Raw genomic sequence first — 27,817 nt, 5'->3', positions numbered from 1 at the left:
GATTGTCTTAACAAACTCGTAGTTTTTTTTTCTTTTGTCCACCTGCTTTAAAATCTTAGAGATGGCAGAACATAATATATGTATATTAAAAACTTTATTTAGCTACTTCTTAAGTAGTATGTATGCTGCTTTAAGTGGTATAACCATTATATACGTGAAAATTATAAAAAAACAGATTCGAAACTCCACGCAGGGAGCTGACAGAAACACATAACTTAAAGATTAACTTATCATTGTTAATGTTAAGGATTAATATTACTTACCAGGCCCGGGCACTACTCCAGGTTTTGGGTGACTGCTTTGGCCTGAACTGTCTGGGGGCGGGCGAGGTGGCCGGGTGGGTTTGGGTGGAGGTCTTGGTGGTACACCACCAGGCGTCCTACCACACCCATTGGGGAAGTATAGTTGATCCCATGGCAGGGTCTGTCCCGGAGTGGTAGAGGGCACGTTTGGAGCACTGTAACCAGGAAATCATACATGTATAATTTGTATTGCCAAAACAATTAAGTTCTTTCTCTAATGTTCATCAATCGATTATTATTTTTTTTGTTGCTAGCTATTGACAACTTTTAATGATGGTCAATTAAAAAAATGGAAAAATAGTTTGTATTTACGATTCGTTTACCCATTCCAATATGAATTAAAAAACGGTTAAGATTATTTTTCACCCATGTATTTTGTATGATTGATAGTTATTAGATGAGATTTAGTTTCGAATTTAGACCACTAGCCGAAAACTAGTAGCATTTATAAATTCTGTATACATAATTATTACTGATACAAAGTAGGTATAGAGTAAAGTCCCTGCTTACTTCTCATCATATTCGTTATCACCAGGGAAGACCTCCACGGGTTTCTCGGGTTCAACGACCCTGTATCCGTGGCTGTCGGCGACGTAGTGTGTGGCGCGCAGGTAGCCATCGGGGTCGACGTAACCATAGCAACCGTACGTCACGCCATCCGGACCCCGGTTCTCGTGGTGGAACTGACCGTTCGGACCCACGTCGTAACCGAAATCGTATGCGCCTAAAACAAATAAAAATATTTGTAAGTCAATATCAGGTAGAGTATGCGTATCATTTTGTAAAAACGTGTTTATCTTTATCCTTACTTACAAATGCATAAATGATAAAGATTTTAAAAAGTACATAACTGTAAATAAACCGTTAATTATGACGTAAATAACAAGTAAATGAAAAATATGTAGCGCAAGTCAAATTAAATATTTAGAATGTCCAAAAATTACACGGGAAGTGGGTTAAGTTTAACATGCAAGATTTATCACTCACTTAACAAAACTCAAACTAACATTGCAAGTTAAATAAAAGCTTCTAGTATAAAAGGAGTATGTGGATTAAGAGAATATAGTATTTATGCATTAATGGAGTATTTTTAGTAGTAGTAGTAGAGACTTTTCTCAGTTTAACTGGGACATGACATATGATACCCCTTTATGGAAATGTACACGGAAGTCATAAGCTGTTTTGGCAGTCAGAATGTATAATAAACATCAGGTTAAAGGTTAAACTTAATGAATGAAATCAACGTTTTTAATAACCCAATAACCTTTGAAAAATGGTCACATGTCTTTGGGTCACCATAAAATTTCAACCCACGTGAAGCTTTTAACTTCGGAATTAAGGAACTTATGTAACATTTGCATTGACTAGCATTGGTTGCTACTATTTTTGTCCCATTTCTGGGCACGGGTTTTTCCCACAACTGCGAAAGGGCTGGAGAGTACGCCACTATATTTTGTGGACAAACTCCTGTTAGATTTATTCATACCGCCAGGGTCTACATACAAGTCTAACCACTGTTATTCTATGATTATAACTGCGCATAACGTGTGCTCCGAAGTATACAAGTTCGCAAGAAATTTTGCTACTCGCGGTCACGCATCCAACTTCCGAGCGCGCACGAGGATCCTTAACTTTGCAGATTGGGATCTACAGAAGCCGCGGGGCTTTGCGGTTCATTATCATTATGATCACAAAACACGTCTTTGCTTGTGTTTGATTCATTAAAATGCAATTACATTCAATTACTTCTAATAAATCCAAGCGAATCAATCCGCGGGGTCAGTATCAGTATAGTTCGATAGCTTAATGAACTATTTTATAATTCATAATAGCTTAAGCGATTCAGGTTTGCTTCTGCTTGTAGAAATCACCTTGGAATAGCACGAACTGCTAATCAAGCTCATTTTATTAATTAACAGCTTTATACCTATTCATAGTCTCTGGTCATGGTCATTATCACGGACTTTGATGCTTTAATTAATGATAGGCTTCGATATCACAAAATGTATAGCTTTATTCATCTTTCTAATGTATTGGGAAAATATAGTAAATAATATGCAGTATTACAAATATTGATGAATACTTTGAAGTTACAGGAAACTCACTTCAGTGGCTGTCATAACGTAACTTGCTTATTTGTGTGCGCAACAAGTTTTTATTTGAGCTGCCTCATTCGTTTGTAAGTATTAGTTCGTAGTCGAGTCGTAGTTGAAACTGAACTTAAAACCCCAATCAAATTGAGTTGAAGTTTAACTCATACATTTGGATTGGATGACAATGCATGGTTAGTTTAGTGACATCATTCTAAATCTAATAGGCCACAGATGCGCCGCTACCCCTGAGGACTAAGCTGGAACGCCTCGGAAAAGTATTTCTCTCTTACCACACCTTTCAAACCAGAACACAGCAGCGCTTAACACTGCTGTTCGTAGGCAGATATAGATGTGGCGGTGGTGGGGCCGGAGTCGAACCACAAAGGGTTTTACCACTTTCAAACCACTTAGCCAGCATTGGGACAGTAAAAGGTCCAAGATCACGTAATCGATAGTATAATGCCGTCATAAAACCGGGGTTAATGATTTGACGTGCCCCTTAACTTAACGCTTATTGTTTGCCAATTATTCAAGGACTGACCGCACTCGTGTTGCAACTCGACGGATAGCTTAGAATTCGTTAGTGCTGACCTATGAGCGCTTCAAGATAACACATTAGTGTTAGTTAGATGACTTGTCATTTTAAGACATAGGCATTTTAAAGACATAAGTGTCTTGGAGGGGTATGCTCTCTACCCACAAATAAGGAGGATCAGAGCATGTATAACCACATTTCTGATTATGGATTAATGGAATTACTATAAACAACATTCTAGAATCCTAGTGTTCGATTTTGAAATAGATTTTTCCGGGGTCCCTATCCCCGACAAACAATGTTGTTTTTTATTGTTACGTTATTATTAATAACTACTACTTGATTACACAACAATTATAACTTGCTTTAATGAGGAAGGAAAAGATCGCGAACAAGTCTATGCCTGAGAGTTTAAGCAAAAATAGCTGAAAAGTGTATCAACTCTGCCATTTAGAACGTGGGTTGCTTGGTGGCCTAAACCTTCTCTCCCGTATCTAGCACTGAAGCAGAAATAATTTGATGATAACTCACTTGTATCATAATTTGTATTATAATACTGTTTCTTCTCAGAGTCCTGGATGTCAACTACCACCTCATTGTCGCTCTGTCCGTACGTGCCGAGCTGCCGCCCCGCCCGCGCTTCCACGAGCTTCGCCCGCACCGCCGCCACTGCATCTGTGGCATTCTTTGGTTTCTTGGTCTCGCTGGCTTGAGTTAACACCAGCGAAGCCTGGAACAAAAAGAAAAAATATTTTGTAAAATTTTGAAAAATAAAATTTAACTTTGACAAAAATATTGTCAAAATAAAACTATTACTTATGTCTTATCACTCAAAGTCGTTATTGTATATTGTACTAATGTTATCTTAAGATTCTTGAAGTAATTCCAGAATAAAAGAAAATAAAACATATACAGTATATTAAGAGAGTCATATTTTTTAAAATTGTAATAATTTTGAATACTTTATATTAGTAACAATCAGTCATGTAATCTGGTGTTCAGTGGCTTTTGAAGGTAACTATAACGTGTAACTTATTTTACCAATTCCAAGAAAGTTGTCATTTGCTCAAAACAAAGCGCTATCCTACCCTTAAGGATTCTAATGAATAAACTCGTGCATTTTGTTCTTATTTTTAAAATCAAGCTTTTTTGTATACCTCATACACATTCTTTAAAAATATAATGCCATTCATAAATATCACAGCAAGGTTTGCGCAAACAGCAACATATTTACACGTGCCACTGAAATATGTCGCGGCACTCATATGTTTAGTACATATATTGCAAAATCGTATTGGGACGGGTTCCTTACGCAACTTGTTGCAATATCATTGTCTAGACGCACCTCAATGATGTCATTTGTTTAAAGCTTAACTTCGCCGATAATAAGATGTGCTTTTGATTGCGATGACGTAATCGCAACATTTATTTAATTTTATTGACATTGTACAGCATTTTTTAAGTTAAATGACCCATGACATTCCTTGTGCCAAATATTTATTTTGTTCTTACTTTATGTAAAGAAGCTAGCGTGTCTGCGCGGTACAGTGGTTAGTGTATACCTGGTGCATAGAGTTTTGAATTCAATTCTCGGTAATACAGAACTTGCATCCTTAGAAAAGAATATAATAGTATCTATAGATATACTCGTAAGCTTTGTGTCTAAGGCATTTAGATCACATTGAATAAAAACAAATTATATAAGTACAACAAATTTCTTCTTGTTCATATTTAATTGGTCTGTCACACGTTACTTTAGTAAATAGTTTACGGTAGTTCACGTTCATAGTTCATAGTTCACGTAAATAGTTTACGGTCATAGACTGCTAATTGAGTAACGACTACACACAATTTTTAAGAACGGAGTCACTCATGAAATTGCCACTTTAACGATATACATGACCGTATGCATACAACAACCGACCACGTCAGTGTTGGTTAAATTCATATAATTAATGGATTAGATATTCCGGCACCACTGACTCGCAGACGCTTAGTATAATGTTCTAAACAAATAAATGACATTGAAGTAACTGTCTAGAAGTGATTTCAAAATAAGTGCCAACACCATAATTGCTAAGTAAATCTTAGCCAATATGCTTATACAATTAAAAACTGTTTTTAACCGACTTCGAAAAAGGAGGAGGTTACTCAATTCGACCGTATATATATTTTTTTTTTTTTTTTTTTTTTTTTTTTATGTTTGTTCGGCGATTTTTTCGCGATGCCGCGACCGATCGACATGATTCATACACCATTGTATGCGGCTAGTTTCACAGGGGGTCCCATTTCGAGGAAATTTGAAAATTTCCGCCAGTTTTCCCGGAAAATTGGAAAAACCCGATTTCATATAAACTTGAATAAGTCGAGTATTTCTTAACCAATTTTAATTTTCTTTTTTTCATATGAAAGGGTGTTTCGTTGCGGTACTTTCCTACCTTAACATTAGTACGCTCTGATGATTAGAATTTAAGTTATGGGGTGGAACTCATCATCACTACCCCTGCTTTTTACATATTTTATGACAACTTACCTTCTGCCCACTCAATTCTCATGAAACTTAAAATGAACATTGAGTGTCTAGGTTATCATGATATGATGGAAAATTTGACCTTCAACTCTTCAACCCTGGTAATGCAGAAGTGCCTCCTGCCTCAACCATACAAGTTAGGCATTTGGAACTTATGGATATTTAATAAAGTCGATAAGTTGAGATATATGATGGAAAATTTGACCTTCCACTCTTCAACTCTGATAATGCAGAGGTGCCTCCTGCCTCAGCCATACAAGTTAGGCATTTGATGCTTATGAATATTCAATAAGGTTGATAGGTAGAGATATATGATGGAAAATTTGACCTTCTACTCTTCAACTCTGATAATGCAGAAGTGCCTCCTGCCTCAACCATACAACTTAGGCATTTGGAGCTTACGAATATATGATAAGGTCTTTGAGTAGAGACATATGATGGAAGATATGACCTTCAATTCTTCAATCCTGATGATGCAGAGGTTCCTCCCATGTAAAGTATATAGATTAGACATTTGTTGTAATGAAGTAGCTAGACAGAGATATATGATGAAAAATTTGACCATCAACTCCTTTTTCTTTTCTTAACTATTGAATTAAGGTAAATTGGACCAGTTCACTCGAAGAGTTTTACCACCTAGTTTGATTTATTTACTTATCTGTTCCTATCTAACCTAGCCAATAATTAGTATCTCATAAAGCCTCGCCTATAGTGTTTCGTATTGAATTGGTTAGGTTAGGTTGGAACATATAAGACAATATAAAACTAAGCGAGAAGGGCGCGGCAGCGCCCTGCGAGCGGCTGGGTCCAATCCGTATCTATTCAGACCTTACCTTTATTCATGATCACATTTATACAATTTTACATAATATTAATACAAACGTTAGCATATCATCACTAAAAAGGGTGAAAAAAAAAATTTTAACAAAAAAATAAAACCGACTTCTATGTCACTACAAAGTAAAAAATAATTGAAATAAATGTTGGTTTAGTACATATTTCTGAAGTCGGCGCTCATATTGGACACGCTGTTATCAAACGAAATATATTGAGCGCCGACTTCAGAAATATGTACTAAACCAACATTTATTTCAATTATTTTTTACTTTGTAGTGACATAGAAGTCGGTTTTATTTTTTTGTTAAAATTTTTTTTTAAATTACCCGTTTATCCAATTTTGTGAGGATAAACCGATTACAATAGGCTGTTCACATAAAGAGTATAGTGTTAGTACACAATCAAGGATGAAATGGATAATTAATGCACTTTAAGTACCCTTATTAACTCCAAGATTCTTGTCTAAAAATCTATAAACGGAGTTGAGAAAAGAAAAAAATGTGTTATACGGCAAGAAATTTAAAAAGACAACAGTAAATACCTAAGAAGTACAATCAATCGATGGAACTGCAGTAGTATTACATAAATTATTAAGGTAAATGGTATGTATTCAAACCTTTTAATTTAATCTAACCATTTAGCATTCATTAACCTAAGAATAAAACATGATGCCATCGGTACCGGACATTCCGAAGAAAATATAAAATTATAAATATTGTATACGTACTGGTTTATTCAAGTTTTTTATACTGGATATTCAATACTTGAGATTGAATTTGAATTAGCTTTGTTTAATTGATGCTAGAAATTTGATCCTGATTCTGATCGTATTCCGAAAATTAAGGCACGACTGCGAAAATTTTGCAATCACTGTTCAGCTTGATGTAGCTGTACCATTTTATTCCTTGTACAATTAAACAATAATTACTTATTAATTACTCTTTGTTTGTAGCTTACATAAAAAGCGGATGAAAAGTTTACAAGATTAGTCCGTGCATGCAAATACAGTCAGGAATTTAAAATTGTAAATAATTTTTTTTTGCTGATATTTATCAACTTGCTAAATAGAAATGATTTTGACATTACAAATAATATAAACGCATTTTAACCTTACTTATTTGTAAATACATGCTTGCTAAGAATCCTTCGTAAGTTATTTCACACACATATTTGTGTCGTCATATCGCTATGAACACGCTAAAAATTCACGACACACTGTGTTTCCTTCACTACGTCACGTGCGGTAATTGGTAATCTATTGCAAAATCTCTGCAGAGGCTTGACATTAGGGATATTCAGAATATTTGAAAAGGTAAGGCAATAATTATTATATACTTATTATACAGAGTGTGTATTTCAAATGTGTGCGGCCAGCGATAAGGAATATGGAAAATTCATAGGATAGTGTCGATGGCGCAATGATACAGGATGTGTTTTTATTTTCAAGATGAACTCATCCGACTCCCTGCTAAGTGTATAGATAAAAAAAATTGAATTATACCGTTTTGGGTTTTATCACAACATGTCTCCTAACTTGTTGCGAGTACCATTCGCAATTTTTATAGTATCAGATTTAGATGATCATGCACACTTGAAAAAATCATCCTGTATATTTGCAAATTTTCCACATATAATTATTATCAAACGTATCTGGTAGAAGAGATTAAATTGTAGAGTCCACAACATACATTATTTTCCTAACACTTCAGTAATATATGTTCAACCTTTAAATCGGAGGTAGGTATCTTAGAGCATAAATTAACAAATTTAGTAATAACTAACCTGTCAAGTACACGTTGGGCTTCCGTAATGAGGGTTCCGTAATATCAATCAATATATTTGGGCTATATATTCATGAACAAACTATCATATTTAATTAATTCGCTAACGTTAGTGTGAGCCCGACTCACACTTGACCAATATTAGGGGCATAGGGGCATTTGTTGAAAAACCTAGTCATATAATCAAAATTAGGCTTTAATTACGACGAAACGCATTACTCTTTCCATTTTATTCTGCTGATTTTTTATGTTCTTAGTACGAGTACATCTATCATAATCTGTACAACTACGAAGAGATAAAAACGCGTTCCTTCTTAAGACTTGAGTTACACAACTACAGCTTTATTTCTTTTATTTCTAAATGAAAACAAGAGAGAACAAGTCGTTGTAGTGGCAAAGTGGAAAAGTTTTAGGTTTTCTTACATTTATTTGTGTAAATTACGTAATTTCGCTAGTACGAGTAGGCACCTACTTTGTTTGTAACTTCGTAAATATTGTTGAACTTTCGCAAACTTTACGCTTATATTGAGTGCGAGTAATTTATTTGAGTTATGGCTCGTGGCGTTCTAAAAGTTATATATTAATATACTTAAGACTCATGTCAAATATAAAGGAAACTTTTATGAAATCATCCTTGTATCAGAGTTTCCCGCAACAGACAAATTAGGCGCCATGATTTAATTTAATTTAACTTCTAACACATTATTGTAACTCAAATGTAAGCCTGGGTTCCTTTGCTTATACTTGACTGGTTGTATAACGTAATTCTTTGAGTTAGTTTGGAGTTTGCTTCCTTTTTTTATATAATATAGGAGAAGCAGACGAGCATGCAGTCCACCTGATGGTAAGTGGCTACTGCCGCTCATGGACATCTGTAATCAACCCCAGATAGGATCTGATATTCCTACCTGAGGTCGGCCACAGATGCGCCGCTACCCCTGAGGACTAAGCTGGAACGCCTCGGAAAAGTCTTATCATACCAAGTTTGACATTTATACATTTTACAATAGAGCAAAAAAGCGGAACAGTAAAGGGGAACTGCAGACAGTCACAGAATATGCAATGAATCGAAATGTAGATACCTGCGACGGCACTTTTTAGAATTTTTGGAAGCAGAATTAACATGTAAAGGTCGGATTACGGTCAGGTTGACAGAGAATTGGGATATTCAGTCACCGCTCCGTTGCGAACTCACGAATCGTTTAAAATCAGCGCACGTACGGTTTATATTTTAGCGATGTCCAAAGTGTTCGTGGCCGTAACCCTGTGTCTACCGCCTTAGGCCGACTACCCATTGTCTACTATCGGTTAATCGATCTTGTCGCTTAAGTTACCTACTAAACAGTTTTTTAAAGTTCTTGTCGCTCGGATGTCCAATTTGTACATTGAGCGATTAACGAAAAATTTATCAACAGTCGGTTGTTTATACATCTGTGTAAATGCATGAGCTACCTATTAAAAAGTCGCCGAGCACTTTGACAATAGTAAGACAACAGTTTCGTCAGTTTTACGCAAATATAATTGTTAAATCCCGATCTGTGGTAGCAAAAATTTAATAGATTTTTTTTTTTTTTTTATAATATAAGAGTAGCAGATGAGCATGCAGTCCACCTGATGGTAAGTGGCTACTGCCGCCCATGGACATCTGAAATCAACCCCAGATAGGATTAGATATTCCTACCTGAGGTCGGCCACAGATGCGCCGCTACCCCTGAGGACTAAGCTGGAACGCCTCGGAAAAGTCTGTCTCCCTTACCAAACCCTTCAAACCGGAACACAGCAGCGCCTAACACTGCTGTTATTAGGTAGAAATAGGTGTGGCGGTGGTGCCGCCGGAGTCGAACCACAAAGGGTTCTACCACCTTTAAAACGTTATCGGTGTTACCGGTGACTCAAGCGATTGTAGCCAATGCGCGGTCAGCTTTATTTGAACCTCACGTACTGAAGACAAGCATCAAGTAAATAGTTTTTGATCAGTCGCTCATACGTGTACGCATTCAAAGCCCGTCGCAATTGAAAGTAGCAAATTTTCGCGAAACAATAAGACCTTTGGCACAGAAACCTAAACATTAATTCGCAGTCCTCAAATAACAGTGAGACGTGGTACAGAATAAATAGCCCGATTTGGCAAAGTTTCTTTTAAAGAGATTAACCACTATCTTTCGTGTTTACCAAACGTAGCTACTAAGAGAACTTAAGCCTCTTAATTTAATTACATAAATTGTTTAGCGTAATAAAGTCTTCTACTCGAAAATAATTGCAAACATGTAACGTTTTTCAATGTATTTCATCATTAGGTTATTACTATCCTGTTCTTGGGTCGCTCATCATGAGAAAGGTTAAGGCCATAATTTACTACGTTCATAGTTTGGATTCGCAAACCTTTGAGAACCTTACGTCGAACTTTTAGACGTGTTTCTTCGCTATTTTATACTGTTTGCTAAGCATTAAAGCAAGTGACATCTAATCGTTTATCTAATCTAAACATATATAACTCAAAGGTGACTGGCTGACGTAGTGATCTATCAACGCACAGCCCAAACCACTGGACGGATCGGGCTGAAATTTGGCATGCAGGTAGATGTTATGACGTAGGCATCCGCTAAGAAAGGATTTTGATCAATTCTACCCCCAAGGGGATGAAAATATTACTTCGTAACATGAGCGAAGCCGCGGGCAAAAGCTCGTTTGTAAATAAGCGTGTTTGTATTTATGTGCGCACGTAAGAAGTTATACTTCTCTGGCTGAATACAATGTTTTAGGCATTCATACAAATTGTATCTGTAAATGACTGATTGGCGGAATCTCGAAAACAAAATATTACATATGAATTGAATTTTGTGTTACACCGGCCTGCGGACTTCGTTCCATGCCAAACAATGTGTAACATCAGTGCACATATGTTCGTCTTGCTAAAGGTACACTCTAATCTGTTTCCCCAAAACACACCAAAAGAAGCATAACTTTTAACGTTATACCATCATAAATAATGGATCATTCATTTACTTATCTTACTGCATATTCCAAGACCAATTAGTACATTACATAATAATAACTTGGTCATTCGCGTAGGTATGTAAGATTACTGTTTTCTGTAAACATATATTAACATTTTTATGGTGGTTACCTGCTTAGTCATACGGGTATGTTTCGAAGCGGATCTTAAATAGCATGTATGCCCTTGTGGGTTGCCATTTGACATATATTTTATCGCGATATGAAGACACTCATATAGGTTTCAATTTATGTAGGTGTTTATGTCATTTCCAATAAAAAAGACAGATTTGTCAATTACGTGACCAATAAATAAAATGGAAATCTTTTTTTTAATATAATTGATATTTTTTGATGCTGAACTTAAAAGTATTATTGGAGTTATATGAGGGCATAAAACCGATTTTCGCCAAAACGGCTTCGACGTTTATAATCAAAATTTTACGAAGATATTAGAAGATCGTGCACGATGTACGAAATTGATTTCGAAAAACAAATGTCTAAGTACCTACGTATTGAAAGTCATAATAATTTATTAATCAAAGAATTTAATACGTTTAGCTTTATGAATTTTATATCTTTAACTAAGTATTTCTTACTTTTAAGTAGCCTAGGAGTTAATACTACTATACGGAAGTAACATTAGAACATCATAACATAATTTAATTGTAATTCCGAAAGATCTCACGTTTATTACGATACTTAATATGCTATAAAGGAATCATAAACATAAATGTTAATTGTTAACATTATTCAGAAGGGAAATTATAACGTGTGATTGTTGAAAACTTTAGGGTGCTTTCAAATGAGACGATTTGAGTCGGAATGCTGCTACTTGATAGACGATTGTCGTACTGTAGACGGACGATTTTTCCATACAAAATCGTGGTAAGTTGCAATTGTAATACTTCGCACGTTATGTTTTGTATGAAAAACACAACTATCTTAGTGCAGTACGAAAACCGTACCGCTGGTGTGCGGTAGAAGTTGGACACAAATCTTGTAATGTGAAAGCACCCTTAGGACTCAAATGTAGGTAACTGTCATAAAATGAGGTCTCATCTAAGAGGATATAATATATTCATGATTATATAATGCTTCAATTTCCATTATATTAACGCTGATATTGCAACAATAATATATTTGTATGATAATCGATTGGGCGGTGAGTTTACCTCGAATATGTTTTGCAATTTATAAGGTATATTATATGGTATATGTAAAAGATGACACGGTAGTAAGTAGCAATCGAGGTCGGCATACCTATTAAACGTATTATATACATATGGATGAACCGTCGTAGAAACTTTATTCGAGAAATTTATTGTTTGAACCGTTTGGGATGTGTTAGGGTCAATTCGTTTTTTTTGTTAATTTGATGAAATACTTATGTTTCCAACTGTGGATTATTTAGGTAATATCTTTATTTGGAAGAATATTTCCATATTTATGAATATTTTTATTTTAATGAAGAGTTTAAAGTAGAGTTACTGTAAGAAATTAGACTAAGTTGCCGCATAATATAATTGTTTAAGTTATATAATAATAATGTCATCTGTTGCATTTGCATAATTCAATTATTAAGGTGTGTTTTCGCTACACGGATCAAATATAACTATAAATATTTATTTCTCACGTTAGTTAATTCTGTTTTATTTAAATTGTTAAAGCAACAAGATCTATTTGGTGATAATACCATCGTAAATAATGACAATGATTGGTTTGTTAAATTATAATGATGAGAAGTGTGGATAAATAACTGATTAATATTATGTCAAGGTGTGGAGGTGACGCGAGCTCAGCTGGTGTGATGTCACACTCTCCTATGTTTGTACGGTATTTTAGGCGTTAAGTGGCTCTTCAAACTGGTGAAGGTCGTATGTATCCGGCAGTCGTGAGATTAGGGATGCAACGATATCTCGAAAGTTCGATAATATCGACCGTCAAAAATGCATCTTTTTATCGCTATTGTAACATTGGCGATACCATATTATGATATACAAAAAATAACAATATCGATATCAAAAAGTTTTATGTAGCAATAAAAGTAAGGTAAAGTTAGCGAAAATCGAAAGACTTTGAAATACACCAGCGAAAAGCAAATCCTACTTGAATATTTAGTAAAAGTTCTTATTTGACAATATATCGACATCGCCTCTGGAATTTTTCAATAGGATATTTCATACCTTCGACATAAACATCGATATTTATATCGATATTTTTACAAACTCGCGTCCTTACGTGAGATGTATGAGCGTGCGAGCGAGCGAAAGTGAATGATTAATCTTTAGCCATGACAATTGATGAACGGAACGTTTTACAGGTGTCTAAAGTTCTCCACAAATACACAACAAAGGTGTGTTTGCACCTTGTACATTGCCTAATACTTATTGATATGAAATATCGTTAACTGAATACCGGATTTAGGAATTTTAATCAATGTCCATTTGCCTAACATTTGTGCAATTCAATAAAACGCATTTAACCGCGTGAGAACTATGCTTGTCATTATAACACGGTTCTTAAAAATGTATATATTTTTTTAAATGTAATTTTGAAATTAATTGAAGTTTTGAATTACGTTTCGTAGTTAAAAGATAATAAATAATCATTTCGTATGTATTTAAGAATTTGTTTTGAGGATCTTATTTCACAGCGAACTATCTTTTATGTCCCAAGTTCGATAACAAGGTGGTTGGTTATTTATGTTGGTTGGTTAAAGATATAAGAATTGAGATTTGCGTAAAAAAAAAACTAATATTCTTATTTTTTGTTTGCGGTTATTTTTACGGTGCATTAGGCATTAGGTTTCTATTTTATTTAAGTAATAGTCGAACGTACAAATGGAGGATTCCGTACAGTTTTTGTTTTAGTATATAATGGTAGACAAAGTAATACCATACTCTGGTAAGATTTCTAAGATAGACACTCTCTAAGGCTTAGTAGCAGGGTTCCTTTTCTATCCTTTGAATACGGAACCCTAAAATGCTAGTGTTAATAGTTTTGAAGAACGTAATACGTACTCATGTTAATATTTTGATCAAATAAACTTAGAATGCTTTACTACCATCTTAATCACTTAAAAGTGTTAATGTGTGACTTTAAACAATTCTGTCGGCAGATTAAGCCACTTCCATTAGCATGATTAATTGCAAATTACTGTGATTTTCTAATGCAAATAATATCTTGAAAAATATTAGGGCATAATGTATTATTTGTTTTCATATAGGCGGGCCGATAATCTTACATATAAAATTCTCGTGTCACAATGTTAGTTACCGTACTCCTCCGAAACGGAAAGCCGTTTCGGAGGAGTACGGTAACCCGTATTGAGAGATCGAGTTTCTGACCATTTTTATCCCTTTTTAACATATTTTGTCGGTCTCATACCAATAAAAAGAGAGCAAGTGAACTGCATAGACCTTATAATACAGAATGAAATGCGTACATAACTTTAAAATATAAGATTTATGTTTTAAGCATAATTATAGACACCTATAAAATAATTTCTTCAGAGCTTTATTATTTTCCACTCAATTATTTTAGATTAAATGAAGGTAATCAGTGTTCTGCGTAAGACTGGGGAAAGTACTGAATTTTGTATTACATTTTAATTTATTTGGCGTTAAAGGTAATCTTGACTTGATCTCATAAGATATCTCGAGGGTATATTAAATGAGCAACTGAATTTTGGTAACGATTATGAGGAGATAATATTAGAATTTAGGAACTGAATAATGTAGCTGAAACTCGTAGCCAGACTAATGAACGAGGTAACATAGGGATTTTAAAGGTAATAGGGTATTTTTGGTTTGACACAGAAGGTACCTAAATCTGTTTGATACCAATAGTGTTAAGTGCTGCTGTGTTCTGGTTTGAAGGATGTGTTGTGGGGCAGCCACTTATGCGAGGTGTTCCAACTTGTCGTAAACACCAGATGGTGTGGGAAGCGAAAAGTGTTCCCCACAGGATAGAGCTCGACTGGGGCATCGCGCTTGGAGGACTCCGGTTGTGTTCCGTCGGAGATCCCGGAGTTCTCCAACAAGCGTCGAAGGCGGCCACCAAGGATGTCTTAGTGCCGTAAGAATCCCACATAACCTGGCATCCCTCCCACGTCGTCGGGTACCTTTTGAAGGTTTCCGCCTCGTAAACAAAAAAAAAGGTAGTAATGCATCTACATCCTGCATGTATGTATGCATCTTGCATGTATGCAGGACATGCGGGTGTATCTCAGGTAGGATTTTAATCTTATATTACATTATTTTACATGTACGGGCGGAAGTTCCCACGTACAATCAGGTGGGCTGCATTCTCGTTTGCAATTTTATAATATTAAAAAAAAGTTGTCAATTTATGCATTGATGAACTCAGTAGCTCTATGATTAAGACCGTTTACGTTCTATACCGGATGTGATTAAGGCAGTTGATCTGTATATTAGTTATTGTAGTAATTGCAGGGCTTCTGTCGATTAAAATGTATACAAAGTTGGTTATTACTTAATTCCTATTTTAGTATTGGAGCGACGTAGTATAGTAGGCTTTTAGTTGTAGAGAACATCATGTCGTCAGTATTATGAACTACACCTTATTTATCCATTTTAGAATCCTCAAATCGACAAGCTTTTGATTTTTTTTATAAAGCATTTGCTAAGAAATTTATTATTAGCGCACATCTACAATGCAAATAGAATGATCCAAATTTAATCACGTACATTTCTCATTATAGTTCAATGGTCTATTGTAATGTTTGATTATTTAATCACTTATATTGTTAAATCAAGCCAGACACGAGACATGTAAAGAATAAGAAATATCCAGATCATTATCAGAAGCATTGATCTTAAAATCATTCAAAATAATCAAAATTATCTCAAGTTGCGGGTTTCCCAAAATTACTTTCTGTTGATAAGATTATTTGTAGCTATATTTACTTTTATATTGTTTCTGTAATAACATATAAATAAATAAGATTAAAACCTTCATTCTGGTATATTGTATTTTTTTAAATATAGGAGTAGCATGCAGTCCGGCTGATGGTAAGTGCTACTGCTGCAGATGGACATCTGTAATCAACCCCAGATGGGATAATATTCCTAACTGAGGTCGGCCACAGATGCGCCACTACCCTGAGGACTAACCTGGAACGCCTCGGAAAAGTATGCCTCCCTTACCACACCCTTCAAACCAGAACACAGCAGCGCTTAACACTGCTGCTGCTTAAATCTGTATAACTATAACTTTCTTAATTTTAGACGCCCGCTTTCAATATACTCAACGTTACAACGAACAAACGTTTTCATTGGCAGACAAAACATAATATGTCATTAATGGACTTTAATATTTTTCAAATATTCAATAGCGTTGAAAGGTCACACCAGCTCATTACGTCATGGCATAAATCGCGAGTCTGTCAGAGGTGAGCCGGCGCGCATCCTCAACCTTTAAACCATTCTAAGCACTGTTTGCCGTTACCCAATCTACACTACCGGATCGATTTGTTTGGATCACTACGTTTAAAAATAGATATGAGTCACAATACCCATTATTATTGCTAATAGAATCAGCTGGGAAATTAAGTGTTCATTAAAATTTTGGTTTGTCAAACTTTTTTTATCTTCCGAACTGGTATCCACACCTAACGTTGAATGGTCACTGTCTAGTGTCCACTTATAGAATATATAACGAATTATAGATAAGTCAAGTATTAAAGTGGAAGTTATATTGTCAGAAAGGATTAAGTTGAAGTGCCTCGCAAATATTGCATGTAACTATACATTTTGAGTTTATGTATTGGAAGCGACCCCGTAGACGGATCACAATTTACCTTCAAGAACCTATAAATATTTTCGCTTCAGATAAAAACCGTAAGTTGACACCTTAACGCTCTACAAGGACCAGTTGTGAAACCAGACAAGGAAGCACGACGAAAAAAGATATTGTCTTACCCGTCCCAGAAAGATATTCCACATGAACTCTCGTGCAACTTAAGTTATGCAGATCGCGAACTTGGTGCCATTTCGGACAGGTAGTTTTATGTCTTGGTTAAATTATGATGATCTAAATTTTTCTCAAATTAATCTCATGCCAAGAAGTTAAAAGATGCCGCCTAATTAAAATGATAATCGAGTGTTTAACTGATGTTTTTGTTGAGTCCGATTTGACCATAATCGTAAATTAAATAAAAAGAATACCAAACAAAATAACTAAATTAGTAAACAAAAAATATCTGTTAATCAATAAAACTAGTACTGAACTGTTTTGTCACCTTTCGGATTGTGCTAGGCAAAAAATGTAGATTGATTTATACTAACGGACATTAAATACAGATGTGCATGTAAGTAATCCTTCTTAAGGGGATAATGTCAATGTCTGATCACACTATGATTTTATCCGCGGCCAAGAACACGTGCGATTTTTTGCGCGAAATTTACATGTTGGACGAAATGATTGACATAACAATAAGCAAAATACGAGTCCAAACCTGAGACCATTGTCACGCCTATTGAAAGTTACAAGCCGGTGTCAATGTCCTATGCTCTTCTGTAAAATCCCTTGCATAAGAGATATAAGTCGACAGGTTAAAACCCCTTTAGAAATTCCAAAACGTGTTTGATAAAAACATAGTAATCTTAGTTGAAGGTTGCGATAAATATAATTGGATATTACAAGTTTAGACAACAACGCGGTGCTACTAATGTGTCAATGGAAGATACGTGGTTAATAATTCATAAGGTAACAGAGTATTTGTTAACAAGAAAACAAGAGGCACCAGTAGCCGATCCATCAAAACATTCATATAATACGAATAGAGTGAGGTACTCAATATTAGGATCACATATTGCAAAAATATTCAGATTTAGATTTCTTATTAAGTGAACATCGGTTCTCGTATTAATCGAACTTCGCTTGATCGTAAAAAAATTCATTTGTTAAATTAAAATTTGTCACATTATTATTTTGACATACCAGTATTTAAAAACGATTTTTTTATGAAACAGTAGAACAGTAGTTTTATGAACAGTATTTCGATGAACTCTCTAAACCTTAATAATATTGTTTTTAATAAGACTAATCTTAATTTATCCGCAATTGTAACTGTTTATGGCTAAAACTTTCAGTGTCTATTGATTCACAAAAAGTGTGTATAAAAAGTTATAGTAAATACGGGCTCTAACAATTTTCCGCATCAGAAAAAACGCCAGCTGTTCGGTTTTATGTTACTGACTCACGGGACGCACGTCACTCCATACGTGGTCTTCTTAACGGAACACCATTGTTGCTAACCACACAACCTATGTTCTATGCTATAGTGTCATTTGTTATGTAAACCGTACAATACGTTTCAAAGTTTACGGTAATCTGCTAACAAAGTTCCAGTCATCTAGACAAACCCGGTTTTTCTTTTGTCTCAAACACAATCAAAGTGTCGTTAAACAGACTTTAAGGCTTCGTGTCAGTTAGTGATCATACAAGTATAACAAATCTTCAAATATTGTGCCTTACACATAAATTTCCATGGAAAAGTAATAGAAATGGATAATAGAAAATAAATGGGTTGCTAGATGCTTTTCGTAAATATATACGTAAATCTAACTAGGGTGTGAACTACATTTACATTTGACTAACGATATTAGAGATTGGAAGATAGGTAGAAACACAGAAGGACAGATATAAAAACGATGTTTATATTTGTATAGCGTGCATTAAATATGCATCGTATAAAACATTAACATAATTGTTTATCGCATGCATATTAAAGATCTAATTTACGAGATCATTTAATTTAGGCACGAACACGTATATAAGACGCTAAAAATATAAAGTAAAATGAGACAGATCCTGGCTTTTAGTAATGTTTTTATATAAGTAATATAATGTATTGACAATGTAATGTGACATGGGCAACACGATTATCAATTTAATTATCAATCCATCAATTATTATGGGACAATCGATACCATAGCATTGTAGAATGTAGAACCATAAAGCATTCGCGTAGGATGAAGCGTAAAAAATAGATCACATAATTATCTTGAGTACGAGTTCAATGTTGATATTTTTTCTAATCTAACTACATGGAGGTCATTCACCTTCATTGTTCTAAAACAAGATCCATTATTTTAATGCAAGGCAAGAAAATTGACGTTAAAAGTCCTGAGTTTTTATATAATAACGCACAACGGACAAACTTAAATAGTTTTCTTTATTCTGACTGTTGTATTATTATAGGATTTTTATTTAATTTTTGTCTCAATGATTTATAGGTGATATGAATCTTGTTAAGATTAATTGGTATTATTGCCTTATTTTAAAATCTATTCGATTTTGTAATAGACTATTGTATAATTTATAATCAAATCCATATTAGGTAGGTTCAAGGAAATCAACTTAAATAGATCGAACCGGAATTCCTTACAAATAAATTAATATCATAACTGAAATAATATCATCTTTATAGCTACGACTCTACTAATTCCTGATTCTGTATTGATTCCTACCTAAAAAGATCACATTAATAGACAGAAATAATTACTACAGTTAGTAAATTGTTTAGAAAAAGCTACAAACAATAGACATTTATCAATCCCATATAATCCTGAAGTTAATCAAAGATGGACAAGACTACGTTGATACATCTCTTATAATATATGAAACAGAAAAAAACTATAACCTATATAATAAACTTATAAGATTTTGCGTTCTGGTTTGTTGCCTGCCTGTAAGGGTCTCGTCGGCTCTCGCCCTACTTATCGCCGCTGAATTGGCTTGACCCGGCCAAAAAGCATTGTACAACGGCTACAACGCAAATACATAACATTTACTTTCTTACGTATTGACATAAATCTTTTTCGAACCGGCCCAAGGCGACTCCGCAGGGATATGTGGTGGAAAATCTTAAGTCTTCATTATAAGATTTTATTCAACTTACTTTGCTAATTTTTACGTCTAGACCAAATTTTGCAAATGTTTTTTAAACAAGTGAGTGAGCTCCAACCATTTAAGCCAATATTTTGCATAAACGTTTGGTTTGGATGACAATGTATGATTAGTTTAGTGACGTCATTCAAAATCCAATATGGCGGACAACCTAAGTACCCCAATGATATGGGTATCAAACGAAAGGGTTTTGTAAGAAGAATACGAAGAATAAAAAAACTTGCTTTTACAACAAATATTATTTTTATAGCCAGAAACAAAACAATAACAGTACATATTTCTGTTATGCGGCAATGTACTGACTTAATTGATTGAATTAAATTTAAAGTGGTCGATGGTCATTTATCAAAAGTCGAAGAACTAATATTTTATAAATATGTGATATGTGTATATTTTATAAGGCTGAGATAAGTAGTTTTTTTTACTTATAGAAATGTCTGACGATATTAGAAAAACCTACTCAAGAGACTTAGGTATAAAGTTTTTTAGTGTCATTAATCAGATTCTGTAGAATTGCTGGCAGACGACAGTATTCTCTCGAGACGACGCCTCGGTTCGTAAAATTTAACATAATAAATCACTTCTTAGGGTTCTGTACCCAAGGGGTAAAATCGGGACGTATTACTAAGTCCGCAGTCTGTCTTGTCTTGAACCGTATTAGACAGGCACTTGAATTTTTTATAGAATGCGCATTACAATGGCCGAAATAATAAGAAATAAAAAAAAATAAAAAGTTGACAGCAAAAGAGAGTCCATGTATACCACATAAGCGGTATTTTTTGGCGTTTTCGGTTTATTAAAGCGCAATAGGTAAAGTCTTTAAATTTTCACAATATGAGTTGCTGGAATTTGCAACTAGCAAATATTAAAAAAATGAAAATATCATGGTACGGAACCCTTGGTGTGAGAGTTGGATTCGAACTTGGCCAAATGAAGGTGGTCAGCTGACAACTGCAAAGTACATTACGTGCGGCGTCTCTGTCCTTCTGCCGAATAATTTTTCGTGTGGACAGTTTAATCGCCGTTCGAAAGATTAATTGTGGGAAGAAAGTCCGTTAAAGTATCCAACTTTAACGCTTAAGTCTCTTCTTGGAAGTTACTGCGTGTAGGTATTTTTTCAATTTAACTTTTATGCAATTTTGCAGAAAACAATTAAGGATACTCATTTTAATATTATTTTACCCGATTGCGGAGCGGAGGGTACTGTATGTTTCTGTATATTTCGAGTGCATATATGTACGTTTCATTCTTCATCACGCCTCACACGCTTTTAACGCTTAATGGATTTTAATATATCTATGAGGTGTCGTAGTCGTCTGTGGGAGTTATATATGTTTAAGTAGTTGGGGTTTTGTATTTATTATCATGCACTACAGCTGATCTGAAAGTGATTAGTCTCTTTCGATCTTTAGTCCATAATGTCAGTTTCGACCACTGTGAGGTCATAGTACCACTCTATGTCGAATATCCATGTATAGGCAATTAGTTTTCCAACTTAGTCTTCGGGAGCAATCTTGAAGACTAACTTGGAATGCTGGAAGTTAATATATTTGCCTTACCACATTTTTGAAAGTAGAACTCAAGAGAAACGACGGTGCCAAAGAGCGAGTGACGACAAATTCCACCAATTTTTATAATAGTTAAAGTTATTTTTTAACGTTAAAATTTATGATTAATGAAACACATAGTTAACCTATTTACGTTCCACTACATAGTATTGGTTTAAGTAATTCTATATCTTAAAAGCTCAGCATTGCCTACCCTGACATACCTATTCTTATTTATGTATATTTGTATTGCGCTACAGAGCTATAGGCGCTTCATAGTAGCAGTATAATATAGAGACTACCCAGTTTTTTATGTATCATGACTACATTTAGTAACCAGTACCTAACATCGACAACTTATTAAAATGACCACCTAAGGATTATATGGACAGTAGAAATATTACCGAAACAGGTCGGTGATCAAATGATGTCATCGGAATTATTTCTATGGTAAATTCGGTTGTAGAGACGAATAAAATGAAAAACAAGATATCTTAAATATTTAAGATATACAGGTATGCCAACGGATATTCAATCTTTATATGTTTAACGATTTCTTTTTTTTATAGAATATTACTTAATTTAAATTGTAAGTAATCCTGTCTGGTTTAATCATGATTTCAGTATTGGAGAAGTTTCTAACTTAAAAAAATCTCAAAACTTTACCGATTTTTTCACGTAATTTTGAATACGAGTGATTTTCATAGAGCTTGAAATATGAATATAGTAATTTTTCCAATATGTTTAGATAAAATAAAATCTTTTCAATAGCTATAAAAACGATTGATAAACAATAGAGAAATAGGTACTGAAATTATTTGTCTTTGTCTATACATAAATTATTTATAACAAAAAAATCTAAATTTTACATATTGTTGGCAATGCTAATTACACGTTCAAGTAAATAATACATAGCTAAATTGCGTAAATAATTATTTTCCGGGTCCTGCCTACAAATGACTCAGCTTCAGATCACATTCTTGAGAAAAGGTGAAGGTCGGTATTTGAAACTAATTAATTATATTTTTTTGATAAGAACAAATTCAATTGAAAAAATCGGATAATTTTAGAGGCAGCTAAATATGAGATCCTGACGGTCACTTCTATGTTTTCTTAAGTTCACATCCCAATGATTAAAAAAGTTTAACTATTTTATGAAAACCTTATAATGTAGAGAATATTTTTAAATTCGAAAATATTTATCTAAGAATTATTAATCAAATAAAATAACTTATAAATATTTTATTATGTTTAAAAGTTCCTTTAAACAAATTATTAGTTTATATTTTTTAATGTAAAAACTTACCAAAATATAAAATAGAATTCCCGGCTCCATGGCGCGGGTTTTGGCCGTTCAGGCCCCACTGTCCACTTGAAGGTTCAGTCTCCAATATTATGGCAACACTATAAACCCCTATACAGAGCTGGTTAAGCTCCGTTCGTGCAAATTCGCTAACATGTCCCGCTCACCAGCGGCCGGCTTTTAAAACTAAAATGTGCAAACTCGAAGATGCGCTCTTATATTACTTCTTACCTTAACGTCGGATACCGCAACATATTTGGCGTATACGTATGGTTCGTATGTGTGCGTATTCGGCGACCAATCCTCTGGTCATGTGTGACGTCGATACATGATAATGATACTTGTGTGTTCCGAATATTATATCCTTTTACCATAATTTTTACAGTGAGCGCGTAAATCTCTTCACCGATTTACGTCTGATTCATTTTCTAGATTTCTTCAGTCCATTAGTGTTCGCCGCTCTGCATTTGATCTGTCCTCGGATAATATTTAATGAATCTAATTTTGAGTGTATTGACAAGATTACTACAGATTTATTTACGTATTCAAATTGATTTGTAAGAACATAATTGCCTTGGATGAAATGTTTATCTCCAAATGTTTATCACTATGTTATGCCGTTTGTTATAAAACCTTTTGATGATAATAAATAACTGTCGTTGAGTTAGGTAGGCCCCATACAAAGTGATATCATCTTTACAGAATTAACTGAAGTCATGTATGGTTGTCACAAGACTTAGTTTATGTATTGGGACATGAATTATTTTATTATAAATATTTTGTTGCTTAAAGTTGTGAAATTTATAATAAGTTAGACAAGTTGTAAATAAACTCTGAAAAATAATTCATAGTCTACGTAGAGGCTATTTTAAAAGGTGGTAAATCTATGCGGATTTTTCTCTGTCGATACTTATTAACAACAGAATATTGTTATTACGCCTATTATTTTATATACGCATTCGTAGTATTAGTATTAGTGTTTGTTGCCATTGAAGGTGAATTTTGAAGGTGCTAGAACCCTTTGTGGTTCCACCAATTTCTGCTTAATAACAGCAGTGTTAGGCGCTGCTGTGTTCTGGTTTGAAGGGAGGGAGGGTAAGGGAGACATACTTTTCCGAGGCGTTCCAGCTTAGTCCTCAGGGGTAGCGGCGCATCTTTGACCGACCTCAGGTAGGAATATCTAATCCTATCTGGGGTTGATCACAGATGTCCATGGGCGGCAGTAGCCACTTACCATCAGGTGGATTGCATGCTCGTCTGCTACTCCTATATTATAAAAAAAGAATTGTTTTATTGAAATCTTTCCTATTTTTCCTAATATCGATTGCAATTTTCAATTTTAAATTCTGATATTCCTGTTCGATCCACTTTAATGTTTGTAATATTAAATTTCAATTCCAATTCTCTATATATTATTATTGATAAATTAACCAATTAAGTGAATGATTAAAAGTTTATAATTACTAAAGAGTTTAAAGCGATATTCAGGTACAAGGTTAGGTCAACAGCGGCGTTTTGACATTTTTACTGCTATTTCAATAAATGCCTCCGTAATGGATGTGTCATGCGGACCCGGACCGGTCACTAGTATTTAAATCGATTAATAACTTAATGTTAACTAGACAGCGAGTGAAATGAATACAGGTAAATTGTTCTCTATATGATTTTTGTGACTGAAGGACATAATTTTTCCGTTTTCATGTTTACATCGCAAACATGTTTTGTAAGATGTAAGATCATCGTAATATCTTATGAATGTAAAAAATAAAGATATTTTAATAGTGTTAAGTTTGGCTATTTTTTCTTGAAGAATTTCATGCGAGTTTTGATGAATTTTTTTTTACCTGTTTTTGAGTCTAAATATTTTTTTATCATCATTATTATCATTTATTTCAAATCCCACTACTGGATATACACTGGGTCCCACTTTTCTAGAAATAAGTAAAAAAAATTGATAGACTTCAATACAAATATTTTGAAAAAAAAAACGTTTTAAATGATGGTTTCTTAATAATTATAACAATCACATTTTTCTTTTCTGACACATTCAACATGTTGAAAATTGGAAAAAAAGAGGCACTGGATCTCTCGGACATTTAATAAAAATTGATGATTCTGTCGTTGAGTAAAAATAGACGTAAAGTTCATGCAACCCTGCGCTTCTTTGCTAGCACCCGAAAGTAATAATCAATCTTAACCAATTTCGCCTACCACAGCTTCAGATTTGAAAACTTAGATAGGCAAAAAATTTCCAATTTCGAATTTGGCTAGATAGTAATTGGTTAAGATTTATTACACGAACGGGGGTAAGTTTTATTTTTCGAGTGACTGGGTTTCGCGTGTACGAACTTCAACGTTTCATTCATATCGTAAAATTTCGGAAAGTAGGTAAATATTAAATATTATTGAAATGTTAAAGAATAAAATACATAAAATAAATTTAATTATTTATCTCTAAAAGTATCGTGCGAAGTATTACTGGACATTTCCTCAAGGGAATACGACTCGTCCCTTAAGACTTACAAGATCATTGTTTATAATGAACCTAGACCTTGGCTATGACGGTACATTGTAGAGCGTGTAGTGACTCTACCTTAGTGGTATGGAAACTGGAGGTCCAGGTTCAAACCAAGGGTGTTTTATTTCACAATACCACGTGTTTCTCATGAGGCAACCTACATATTTCTTACATCTATAGAAGCATAACAAGCAGTCTGCTAATCGCTAACTCCAGATAGAATTGGAGTCCTACTTGACATAGCAAAATACCAAACTGCAGCGTTTAACATTGCTGCTATACGACGGAAGATTGTTCTTTTTTCTTACATAGGAGTAGCAGACGAGCATGCAGTCACCCATGCCACCCATGGACATCTCTAATCAACCCCAGATAGGATTTTTAGGGTTGGCTGCAGATGCGCCTTTACCGCTGAGAACTAAGCTGGAATGCTTCGGAAAAGTAGGTACGTCTCCATTACCACACCCTTCACACCAGAATACAGCAACGCTTAACACTGCTGTTATTAGATAGAAAGTAGGTGTGGTTGTGCCGCCGAAGTCGAACCACCAAAGGTTCTACCATCTTAAAAATGTGTGTAGCGCTGTATATATGTAGCGGTGGTGCCTTTTTACTGGAATCACGTAGCGTCCCATAAACCAAGATCGCTCAAGCAATAACCGAGAATTCGCTATTGCTATGATATCGAAGTGGACTTTCTGTGTATTGCACTTGACCAACTTAGGCACTTTACTTAAGGACCTTACACTTCTCGTTCTAAGAGGAGACCTCTAGTCAATAGTGGTACAGTAATGGGTCAATGATATGCAAAAGTATTGGAAAGGCTACCGTGTACATTAAGATAATATTTTATCCGACTGCAGAGGGTAATGTTTTTCGAGAGTAAGTATGCATGTATGTCTAATTTCTTGGCACGCTCTACATTCCAACCGTTGTGACGGATTTGAATAAATGAGGTGTCGTTGGATTCTTCTAAATTATGGGAATTAATATAAATTAATTATATTTTTAAATAGTGTGGGTTTTTGTTTTCACAAAAAAATCTTTAGTTTATTAGACTGAAGAAGCAAATGAGCGTGCATTCCATCTGAAGATCAGCAGTCACTATCGCCCATGAATATTTGTAACCAGGTCTATACCTTTTTTTTTTGTTTACGAGGGGAAACTTCAAAAGGTACCCGACGACGTGGGAGCGACGCCGGGTTATGTGTGATTTTTACCGCACTAAAACCCCCCCGGTGGCCGTCCTGAACGCTCGGTGGAGAACTCCGGGATCTCCGACAGAACACAACTTGGAAGACCCAAGCGCGATGCCCCGATCGGGCTCTGTCCTGGGTCTCTGGGTTAGCAGTTTTCGCTCCTCCCACACCATGTAGTGCTTACGATGGTATGCGACCACACATACCGCCGTCCTTCTCGGGGTCGCTTGTTGGACGGTTAGAACTCCCACTCTTGCCACGCCTGCAACCCGGAAGCCCCCTTTTAGTCGCCTCTTACGACAGGCAGGGGATACCGTAGCCCTATTCTAGTCACGGGACTACAGGGACAAACAAGGGCTATGCCTAGCAAAGGAGTTCCACGTGAAGCCCATTCCAAATGTTCGTCTACAGGATTACGATGTCTAGTGGTACATGGTAGACATCGTAGTCTAATATGGAAGTAGCTTAAGTATAAAATAAAATAATGAGTCTTTATAATTTTAACCGGTGCCTTAAAAGGAAGTTAATTAAATTAGAGTAAAATTAGAACCGTTTCCAGAAGGATTTATAAAAAAAATATTCCTTATCTTAATTAAGTACCTTTTTGAAGTAGGTTTAATGAGATTTTTTAATAAATATTGTAGAAGGCGGAAGTATGGTCTTAACTTCATACTAAGTACTTATGTATTAGAAGTGTTCTTAGCTGCGTGTATCTTGCATATTGCAAGCGATATAATACTAGCGATATATTTCCTATTTTTTTTTTTTACAATATAGGAGTAGCAGACGAGCATGCAGTCCACCTGATGGTAAGTGGCTACTGCCGCCCATGGACATCTGTATTCAACCCCAGATATAATTAGATATTCCTACCTGAGGTCGGCCACAGATGCGCCGCTACCGCTGAGGTCTAAGCTGGAATGCCTCGGAAAAGTATGTCTCCCATACCACACCCTTGAAAACGGAACACAGCAGCGCCTAACACTCTTGTTATTAGGCAGAAATAGGTGTGGCGGTGGTGCCGTCGGAGTCGAACCACAAATGTTTCAACCACCTTCATAAATATCATATATATCATTATTATCATATTTATTAAATAAAACCAACAGTAGAGAAAACCATAAGAATGAAAAGATATTTTTGACATGGGATTGATTAGTGCATCTTACTATGGATACGATTCATGTAATTTCGTTAACGAGTAGAGCAGTAAGGAATAATTGAAAATAATTGTTAGGCAG

The 27,817-nt window shown here is 34.9% G+C and overlaps 1 protein-coding gene across 1 annotated transcript in view; it reads right to left on the bottom strand.

Annotated features, from left to right (window-relative positions):
- The window catches only part of CPR146 (collagen), a 35,640-nt gene extending 12,573 nt beyond the window's left edge, over positions 1-23,067 (bottom strand). The window contains exons 1-4 of the mRNA XM_073084664.1: positions 22,863-23,067; positions 3,462-3,660; positions 813-1,026; positions 264-457 (exon numbers count right to left, since the gene is read on the bottom strand). Of these exons, the coding sequence (XP_072940765.1) occupies positions 264-457; positions 813-1,026; positions 3,462-3,660; positions 22,863-22,892 (637 nt within the window). The 5' untranslated portion in view covers positions 22,893-23,067. The remainder of the gene's footprint in view (positions 1-263; positions 458-812; positions 1,027-3,461; positions 3,661-22,862) is intronic.
- Positions 23,068-27,817: the final 4,750 nt, after the last annotated feature.

Source organism: Epargyreus clarus, unplaced genomic scaffold (assembly GCF_041222505.1).
Source record: "Epargyreus clarus isolate Ecla_fem2 unplaced genomic scaffold, WU_Ecla_fem_2.2 ptg000021l, whole genome shotgun sequence".
NCBI lineage: Eukaryota > Metazoa > Arthropoda > Insecta > Lepidoptera > Hesperiidae > Epargyreus > Epargyreus clarus.
Note: the sequence above shows the minus strand (reverse complement) of the source record. Positions and strands in the feature narration are given on the sequence as shown.